Source organism: Chaetura pelagica, unplaced genomic scaffold, assembly GCF_000747805.2.
Source record: "Chaetura pelagica isolate M959 unplaced genomic scaffold, ChaPel_1.0 scaffold281, whole genome shotgun sequence".
Classification (NCBI taxonomy): domain Eukaryota; kingdom Metazoa; phylum Chordata; class Aves; order Apodiformes; family Apodidae; genus Chaetura; species Chaetura pelagica.
In genome coordinates, this window is record NW_009952058.1 from 841984 (window position 1) to 852344 (window position 10361).

At 43.6% G+C, this 10361-nt stretch overlaps 1 protein-coding gene across 1 annotated transcript in view; it reads right to left on the minus strand.

Moving 5' to 3' along the window:
* Positions 1-1858: 1858 nt before the first annotated feature.
* The window catches only part of KIAA1467 (KIAA1467 ortholog), a 14360-nt gene continuing 5857 nt past the window's right edge, over positions 1859-10361 (minus strand). The window contains exons 6-13 of the mRNA XM_010003939.1: positions 9853-10000; positions 9356-9497; positions 8564-8707; positions 5060-5141; positions 4674-4829; positions 3992-4109; positions 2648-2874; positions 1859-2288 (exon numbers count right to left, since the gene is read on the minus strand). Of these exons, the coding sequence (XP_010002241.1) occupies positions 2283-2288; positions 2648-2874; positions 3992-4109; positions 4674-4829; positions 5060-5141; positions 8564-8707; positions 9356-9497; positions 9853-10000 (1023 nt within the window). The 3' untranslated portion in view covers positions 1859-2282. The remainder of the gene's footprint in view (positions 2289-2647; positions 2875-3991; positions 4110-4673; positions 4830-5059; positions 5142-8563; positions 8708-9355; positions 9498-9852; positions 10001-10361) is intronic.

Below are 10361 nucleotides of genomic sequence, written 5' to 3' on the forward strand. Positions count from 1 at the left end.
CCTATCTGTCATGACCCCCACATGCTCCATTCTTGCCTTTTCCCGCAAAATCTCCCATTCTAAGGTACCTTCCTGTCTGTCTCTTTCTACTGTGCTTCTCCACAACCTTTAAAAATCCTTGGCTAGGCTTTTGATTTTTTTGTTTCTCTTCATCTGTCTCCTTTTCCCCATTGTAAAAATATCCCAAACAAACCCCAAATCAAGCAAACTCAATCTTTGAAAGGTGACATACTGGTTCACATGACACACTGATGCTGTACACAGTATTTATTTGCTCCACTGCAGTTCACAGTTCAAATACATTTTCCCAACAATATACAGACAGACTCTTTATTCACAGTGGGGGTGTGTGTTTGTCTGGGCATAGAGAATTCACATTATGGGGGAGCTAATGTCACCGCACTTGAATATCAGTTCTCCCAGAAAGAACCTCAGGAGAGTAACTACTTCAGGAAACAGCCGCTTCACCTTTCCCAGCAAGGTGGTGGCTAGAAAGGAGGGAAGGGGCCCTCCTGTTTAATCCTAATTTGCTACATTTCCTCACATTTCCAGTTCCTATTATGCAGCTGTATTTACTGACTATATATTATTAACCCCTGTCTGGAGGAAAATGCCAGGCCTACAGCCAGTGCTACAGTTGTGCTAATATATACAAAGCTATTTACAGGAAAATACTATTAAACATATACAAACTGTTCACAGGCTCTGACAGTAAGAGAGCAGGGCCCAAGGACCAGCCTTGGGGCTTGCAGCTAATCCTGAAGGGCTATCCTGGAAGCTTTATATGGAGATGTAAGGACAGAGAAAAAAAGAGGGTGATATAGCAAAGAGAGGTGTCAAGAGCCCATGAGAGCAAATCCATAGCAGATCTGCCCATCTGGAGGGAGGTTCAAAGTCCTACCATCACCTCACCACTCAGGGGGAAGTGTAGGCAGGCTGAAAGGACATGTGCCATCCCCAGGAGGACAGAAGAGTCCTTTGCAATCCTCATCTCAGCTTGGTTCTGCTGAATATCAAAGGTCAGACCTAGAAAAACACTGGGAAAACAGCTCCTGTATTGTTGCCCTGCACTGTGGGAAGCTGCTGGAGCATCAAAGTGGTTCCTTCTTATATGGTCATTTCTATCACAAGAAAATTCATGTAGATGCCCTGCAGTGACCACACAGGAGACTGATGGCACATTCAAAGGCACAGCTGAAAACACTAAATGTTCTATGAGCAAATGTGCCCTGGGGTAGTCCATTCCTTCTGGAGCTGCAAATAGGGCTGGGCTGGCAAGAGAATTGTAAAGTTGAGCCCAGAGCAGAGGTCAAATGCACAGAAAAGCTTTCTGGTTCTGCCTGTCTGAGCCTCTAAACTCTGAAGCAGTGGTGTGAGAATCAGCTTTGCTGTGACTGGATCTAGTGCAAAGTTTAAAATGCCAGTGGGGATCTGCTGGGAATGTGTCACTAAAGGGCTGCGATGCATTTGCGACGGGAGACTCAGCCCATTGGACTTAAGTATGATGTTACAGTGACACTTTGGATGAATGAAAAGCTTAGGGATGGACAGAAATAAGATGTGATCCTTTTCCTTGTGTATCACCCACATGAACCTGTCCTGAACCTGGGTTTGGGGAAAAAATATACAAGGGCTGGCAAATGCTGTGGAGACCATCTTTCTCTAGATCAGGTAACTTAGTCAGAGAGCTAGTTTATCTGTGAGTTTGGGGGCAGAATGGAGAAGAGGGCTAAGAGAACAAGAATGGTTGCAGACAAGACTAGCCCTGCAGGAGACAGCCAGAGGCTTCTCTCCAAATATATAAAAATTAAAGCAGATGGCATCCTTTAGCCATACCATTGCTTGAGTTATCATGGCCCACTCAAGGCCTAGAGCTTGTTTGACTGCCTGGGAATACTGCTTGGACATAAAATCTCATTCATAAATTAAACATACAAAAAATATACATATACTGTATAAATTGATACATATATATATAAAACCTGGTCATATATATATATGTATATAAATCCTAAATTCACATTTCTGTGTTACCTGGAAGGAAGCATGCAAGAACAGCATATGGAGGAGGAGACTCTCAACAAGGTTCCTCTGGTAGAGCACAGGTCTGCCTAGGAAAAACCTGCCTCCAGCAGCATTCATTCCCCAGAGGGCTGAAGAAAGGGCAAGTGCTTTTAGCCCCCATTCCCTCTACACAGCAGTTTTCCTGAAGATCCACAGAGCAGATTCCTGTATTCCACATACAGGCTGCAGGTCCAACCAAAATCTCAGGCACCACCAGGCTAGAGCTGGAGAAGAAAAGGCAAACAGAAACTAAAGCCAAAACTTATTATAATTCAGTCTGGTAGAGAAAAGTGGTAATTCACAGGACAGCAACTGAACCTGGCCACCACTACATGGAGGACTCTCCCTCTGTGAGTCTGTCCATCCCTTATGATCATCATCCCTGTTCTTTCTAAGATGCCCTTCTTTGTCCAACTCCCAAAGTACAAGTGGGCTTCACAATCCATCCAGCTTATGCCCAAAGGAGCAGCCAGTAATGCTGCAATCTCTCTGCATCCCAAGGAGCACCTAACTGTGTCTATTACAAACAGATCAGGTATTTTCAAAGGCCTGGGTTTCATTAGGGATTCCTGCGCAATCTCACCTTTTGAGGAAAGTCAACAAATTTCAGCCGGGCAAGAAATCGCCTTACTTCTCCACGGCTGATTTTGGGAGTGGTGGTGTCCTTCAGCCACACCATTCGACCTTGACTCATCATGGCCCACTTCAGGCTCAGCTTGCTGACCGAGAGAAATCCTGGCTGCTTTTCAGAGGTTGCAGTTGTTGTCACAGTGATGTGAAATGCATCCTTCTGGAGATCATTAATTCCAACTGGTCCATAAGAAAAGGGACAGAAAAGATTGGTGAGAAGTAAATGATGACATCTCTTCCAAAGGAAATCTTAACAGTCTGCTTAGTCAAAACATCCACCAGTCTGAGGGTATATTTAGTCTGACTTTAAAATTGCAATATTTAAGTTTACATATTTTTTTTTCCATGGAAATCGACTGAAATTTAGATTGGAAATTGAAGGGTTTGGTTCCAGGTGTTGTTTTTGAACTTACCATAGGAGATGCATATATTTCAATAATGCGGTTCACTTTCAGAGAGCTTTCCTTCCCACACCTGTTAGCAGGTATTGTTTTACCTCTATAGAAGGGGAAACTGGTAAAGCATGGGCAAGTCAGTTCACTCCAGTCACAGCATAATGCTCTGTACACACTGCAGAAAACCCAGTTTCTAAAAAAACTCTCTAAAAATGAAACTCCATTCATTCTTGACCAAGCTGCATTTTTGATACACATCCAGTTAGATCAATCACTATGTAGCAGCTTTTATATGCTTCCCAGCCTACTGCTCTCAGTTCTAGATGAACTGATCTTTTGTCCCACATCCTGCCATGCTCAACAGGCTGGCTGTTAGTTGAACTACTTCAGAAAGAACACAGAAATCCAACAGGGACTGTACAATCTTGTATAGAGACCCACTTTTCCCTGAAAACTCACATTTAAATATTTTTTATTCCTCCTTTCAAAAAGAAAAAGGAAGAAGCAGCACAGCTGCTATCCTGGACAGCAGGAGATGGCCAACAAAGGTAAAAGTGTATCTGGGATGACAGAGAAAAGTTTCAGTGATTCTTCATGCACTGCCTTGAATCATAAGTAACTTCATGGAACGCCAGGGAACTTCTCTGGTGTAGAACATGTATGAAATCAAACTTGGACTTTTCCTTACTTAAACACGTGCAAGAAACTTAGTGGGTCTTTTATTTGCAAAGTAGGGGTTTGACATGACCTTCCTTCAGATAAATATTTGCCACTGCTGGCCTATGTGTGGTGGACTTCAGGTTCCACCTTTAAAAGCACAACTACATCCCATTGTTTCTCACAGCTACCTCTTCCTCCATTTTTCTATTAGCCTAGGTAGTTCCTCCTCCATTTGTACTCACCTGCTGAAGCAATGACTTTGTCTGTTGCATTGGTGAGGTCCAAAAGGACTGTAGGAAAAACTGGATGGAGGAGATAGAGATGGTGCAGCACAGGGCGCTCAGGTCTGGGACCAGGTTGCTGTTGGGATGAAGGACAAACAAAATGTTACAGCTGAGTAGAAAAGAGGGCTCTAGCTGTGCCCAAGAGATAAAGAGGTTTTCTGACACTGCGTGGTCTTTATGAGAATCAGAAAATCAAAAACTCTATGGTTTTACAGAGATTAAATCCTGCAGTTTGTTTTTTTTCCCAACAGAATTTTCTCCACACCTTCTGTGTGCTAAGTCTGAGATCTGGCTCTGTCAAAGACAGCTTGATGGGCAAAGCTACAGTTTGGAAGTTTATGTCTCCATGCTTACTTGGGTGCCTGCATGCAGAGAAGAAGTTCTCTGCAGCTGGGAACAAATTTGCAGTAAAAATATCTCACGTGTTGCAAAAAAAAAAAAAAAAGAAGGAATTTGTGCAAAACATCTTAGTTTTGTGGATGTGAGCTTTCTGTCTATAAAGACAGGCACTTGGTGAAGAATTTGCACACAAAAACTCCTGTGTTCTGGCTCAGAGAAGTCCGAGTGTCAAAGCAAGAGGAAAGACAGATTGTATGTGCCTCACAGAGAAACCTCAAAGTGAAGAAAGGTGTTTGCTTACCAAACTTTGTAACACAGGCTGTGCTTCATTTGCCCAGAAGAGAAAAACGGACTTCTTCTCCAAAGTCATGACCGATAGTGCATCCAGTTGTTGCTTCTGCCATGGGAGCTCCTGGTTCCAAACAGGGAGGCCAGATTTGCCATCTACCACTACCACCTCAAAGTCAGGAGAGAGATACAGCATTAAGGGATGCTCAGGTGGGGGGGCGTACAGAGAGCCCCACTGAAGTGGCATGGCCTGTGCTGTTTGTTCCCTTTAATGCCTGTGGCTGCACAGTGTCAGCCACAGAAACGGGAAGAGTGAGGAGCTGGGCATGATTGTCCCTTTATACCCAAACTCCCTCACTCATATGCTGCCACTGCCCTCATTGCCTTCACCTGTTTTACCTTTTTGTTCCCATCTCCAGTCTGTGCTTGCAACATGAAGTCCAGAGTTTGGTCAGCACTGAAGTAACCAGGTACAGGCTGGCTGTAAATTTGGAAAAAGAAACACTCAGCCCCACGGCAGACAAACAGGGATTTCTGATGAAGGCAGCACAGTTGCTTCAGTCCTTGATTCTGCCTCTTAAAAATGTAGGATTTGCCATGCTAAGATCAGAACTGCTCTGACTGTCAGGAACCATTTATTGGTGGATCAGAAAAGTGAAAAACTATCAAGCAGCCCATGGTGCTTGTTAGCCATTCTTCAGAGCTGCCTGTGTTAGGGGGCATCCCTTGCTGGGCTGTGTAGACATCTGTTTATCACCCTGTGACATGACTCCATATTAGTCTTTCCTTAGCGTGAGAACTTGTACAGTTTTGCTGTTGTCCTAAAAAACTACCCAGCCCTTTCAAAATGCATCGAGAAATTTGACCTGCTGAAAGGGTATTTCTGAGGCTGCACAAGTTGTGTGAAATGGCTCTTAATATGCTCATCATTAATGTCAGCTCATGATTCCTTATTTTCTTACTGCTGGCAGTTTTACAAGCCTTTTAATAACTTCAGCAGTTTAAATGAAGTCCCCTCTCATCCTTTCCCTTCTGGGTGGCGTAAAACTACTGAATATCTCTCATTATAGCTGTTTTCTAACCATCTTGCTTGCTTTTGGCTTTCTGAGTCTTATCTCTGTCTTCCTTAAATTCATGACAGCTAAACATTAGGTCCTAAATAAGCACAAATGACTTCTCAGAATTCACAGAATCAGAGATTTTATGGCAAGGCAGGATCACCAGAGTATGTGCCCCTTCCTCTTGTTTATGACAAATTTCTGTATTTCACCCAATAAACCAAGTATCAGTAGGCTGACTTTGATGAGACCTACCAGCCATGAGGCTTGCTATGGAAATACAAAGATGAGATTAATTCATCACTTCTCCTGACAGTCCATTGTAATGATTAATCTCACCCAAAGAAACATGCCTGCATTTTCATTTTCTTGAACATGAGTCTCTTTTGCTCCAAACCACTTGTTCTTGCTATTGCAAGATTAAAATGCCTGTTAGCTCCCATTACTTACAAATGCTTATGAACTCACCTCTCAGGCTTCTCTTTGGTCATGCAAACCCACTGCTTAAATCCTCCAAGCTAAAGCATTTTTTCCAGCCCTTTTTCTCCAGTATTTCCAGCTTCCCCTTCAAAATATGCATACCAGAATGGCTCCTGAACAGCAATGCCACAGTACACCAGTGGCTTGACTATTTATACTTACTACACCAAAAAATGTTATTCACTCTACAGACACCTTTGGCAACCAGAACCAACACTTTCAAGGCAGCATTATGGGACACTCCTACAGCTCAAAAGCTCTATAGCAGCTAAAAGAAGTAGTAGGTAGTTCTATCCTATTGACACAAACCTAGAACACTTCCTAAGGTGCCTCTTCTTATGTTGCTTTTGGGTTACAGTCAGCAACAGATCCCACAAATTGAATGCACACAGACATATGTATTTTAGATGCTACCAATCAACTGAAAAATCCCCTGGAGGGGGTTTGAACCAGAAGGCTAGTAATTATCCCTGCCCAACAGTAATCCCCACAGCAACCTGCTATTAATCCTCTCTCATCTGAAACATCCACTTAAAACACAATTTTCAACTGCTTACTCAATTTCATGGTCTCTGAACTTCACCCTTGTTTTATGACTACTGGTTCTCCTTTATGGTTTTCCAGGGTTTCTGTCAAAAGCTATCTGGAAATGCAGCACATCTGCAGCAGCCAGGCTGTTTTTCTCAGAGGCTGTTCCCAGTCTGCCTGGCTGGAGTGGTGTCCTTGGGCCAAGTTTACCTAGGAAAAGGGGAAATCTCATCTGGCTCTGTAGGCTTTCTCTGATGAGGAACTTGATTTCAATCTGTTTGACTCCGTAGTAACACCCCTGAGCTCAATTTGTCCCCCAGCCTGTGTTGCTGAAGCAGAACTACTCTAAATCCTGAAAAAACCACAACCCTCTCAAATTAATACTTATTTGCAGCACGTTCAGTCTACCAGATTTCTTAACTCTGAGAAAACAGGCAGTACAGGACTTTAGCAGAGTGGCATTGAACAAGAATTGCTATCATTAATTTTCAATGCCTATCTGGCAGCTTCCGTACACATTGTACTCTGTCCCTTGGGAGGTCCCAAAACCAGAAAAAACAAGGCTGCAGTGCTGCAACCTGGAATACTAGCTGCCCAGAGAAGTCGTGAAGTCTCTATCCTTAAGAGATATTGAAAACCAGAAAGCACACTGCCCTGAGCAACTTGCACTAGCTGAGCCTGTTTGAGAAGGTAGGTTGGACGAGACAACCTCCAGAGGTGCCTTCCAACCTCAACTAAACTGTAATTCTGTGAACGGAAAAGGTAAAGCAGTTTTCAGTCCTTGATTTGAATTAATTTACATTTTCCAATTCATTAGTGGATCCATTTAGAAATTTATTGTGTATAACTCATTTTACAGCATCTATGAACTTGCTTTGCTTAGTCTGTACACACTGACCCTTTAAACTAGACCCCAGATGCACCTGAAAGACTACAGATTCTGGGCCCAAAACACTTTTAGTCCATCTCCTTTCCCCACTGCATGATGAGCTAGCCACAAGCCATTCCTAAAGCCATTGCTTATGTCGCTCATCAGCCCTCAAGAATGTGGACGTTATCTTGATATCAAACCTAGCTGATTTTTTGTGCTTAATGAAGTTCCAATGCCTCCTTCCTGTAGATGCTCTTGACAGAAAGGTAACATTGAGCTGGGAGCTGCTTTCTTTCCTCTAAATAGCAGAGGAAGCAACTTGTTTCCAACAGCATTTCCCTCAACTGTGCCCAAGTGCCCTTTGCGTTTAATATTGGGCAAGATGAAATTTCCAGTTCATACAAACCTGCAAGATCTGGCAAATTACTTAATTTCTATGTGTGAAATTAGAGAATACATGATATTATTTTAAGGTCTACTTTCTGTACAAATGATGTGCTGGCTGCTGTCAGAGTGCTTGTTTTCAACTTTCAATGAACTTTAAGACCTGTGGGCCATACACAGACACCTTCTCTAAATACTTCACATCATTAATATAACTGCTCCTCTTCACTGAGCTGTCAAGTGGCTGCTCGGGACAGCAGATGGGCTGAATCACACACCAGTAATCCCCTGAATTCCAATGCCATGACACTGCCAGGACAGCAAGGCTGGGTACCTGAATCAAGCCCCTTATTCGTGGTCACTCACAAGCACATGGCTCATGTTTCTAGCCTTCTGTTCCTTGCTCCCCCTGCCCTCCTCACTTGCTCAGTAATGCATCTGCACACGTCCATCCAGTTCTTAGATTTCTCTGCAGACTTAGATAATTCTTAATTGCTTTCTAAGGAGCACATGAGCCTAAAAGTGATAGGCAGGAAATGGTACAGGAAGAAATAGGACACAAAAATGTTCCCATTATGTAACCTGCTGATGTTCTGCAATTCCAGGGTCCAGAAGGGCTCCAGGTCCTGTCCCTGCAGCAGGATCAAGCCCTCTTTAGTTGTGATGAGCAGGTTGCTGCAGTTTGTGTCAGGTGTCTTCATCATCTGCAGGAAGTCAACACCACCACTGGGATAAATGGAAAGCAGAGAGGAGATTATGAGGCTTGTACCTGCACATCTCAGCACTAGCTGCCTGTCCACATGACAATTCATTCTACCTATGATTTGAACTGCCGCTGGAGAAGCCCATCATTTATCCAGTGGAGCTTAGCTTCCTTTGGGGGTTTCTCTGTTAAGTGGGCTAAATTCAGGTGTGGAGTCTTCTAAACATCTTGAGTTACTATAGAAGCATGGGGTCTGGAGGCTTGCACTGTTTAAGTCCTTTTATTCCTAACCAGGCTGAACTTGACCCCAATTTGGCAGTAAATAAGAAGGAGCAGACAAATCCAGGCCTACAACACTGTACACAGACTGAGCTTCCCAAAAGGACTCCACTAGTTGGGAACACTTATTTTTTTTCCTCCAGGTATGCATTGGGGATGGAAGAAAGAAACAAAGAGTGGAAGCACCAAAGGACTCCCTTTTATCATACTCCGCATTTCTTTTGCTAGGACAACCACAGGAAAGGGAGTAAACAAGGGGTTCCCCAGAGTACTGTCATCAACTAAACAATGGAAAGAACAACAGTAGGAGGAATCATCTCTAGGAGCACTAAGAGGTGTCTACTTTCCACTTCCTCTCCCAGCAGAAGCAGGATGATAAGTCTGTCTCTTACCTGTAAATGTCAATGAGTTCTGACAGGTTGACAGATCTGCGCTTTTCCCACTCTGGCTCCTCCTGCTGCAGCATTGCAGGAAAGCTGTCCCGGTTTCTGGCTTGGGTAAAGATATCCCTTAGGGCAACTGCTTGAACATTACCTGCCAGGAAGAGTAAAGATGAAGAATCCTGCCTGAAAAAGTTAACATCCTAATAGCACAGAGTTGTCCCTGGGACCACTGCAGTTCTGACAGAAGGCAAAGAAATGCCCACAGCTGGAAATTCCCTGGCATGACATGACTTTGAGAAACTCCAAGGTATTCCAGGCTAGCAGGTATTGGTGCTCCTACACTTTTCCACACCATGGAAACTTATGGATTACCATGTAAACACACCATGCCCTCTACTCCTAGCTTTTACAGGAGAAGGCATAGTAGAGATATTTCAGGGCCATTTTAAGTAAAATGAATGTCTTCTCAGTAAGGTGAAGTGCTGCAAATGCAAGGTGCATCTTACCAAAACCAAACAGGATGTAGATGGCTCCTCGGCTGGTGATGTGGACTTGGGGGCCAATCACTTTCCCTTCTCCATTGGTTCTGTACTTCACAGGCCCACCCAACGCAGTCCCAGTCTTTCCTGACACCAAGATGAAAAACACATCAGGCTGCAAAGAGAGAGATATTGGGATTTTTAGCAGTGCTTTCACAGACGTGTGCTCTCAGAATCTTCTCTGGTCCCCACAGCATGAAGCTCCATTGCTCTTTCCCCCCACAGCAACGTCTAGCTAGTGGTCTCTTTCTCTTTGCTCAGTTTGGCTTCCTGGAAGTCCTACATTCATGCTTTTCTCTTGACTGCAAAACAAAACCCCAAAAACCTTAAGTTCCCTACAAACCTTAATGCTAGAATTGAGGGAAGGGATAAGCATAGAGGAAATCTGCATCTGAATTAATCCCACAAGTATTTATTTATTTTGGATAAGCTGAATGCTCCTTTCTCCAGTGATTTATCTCAACATGGTTCCCTAC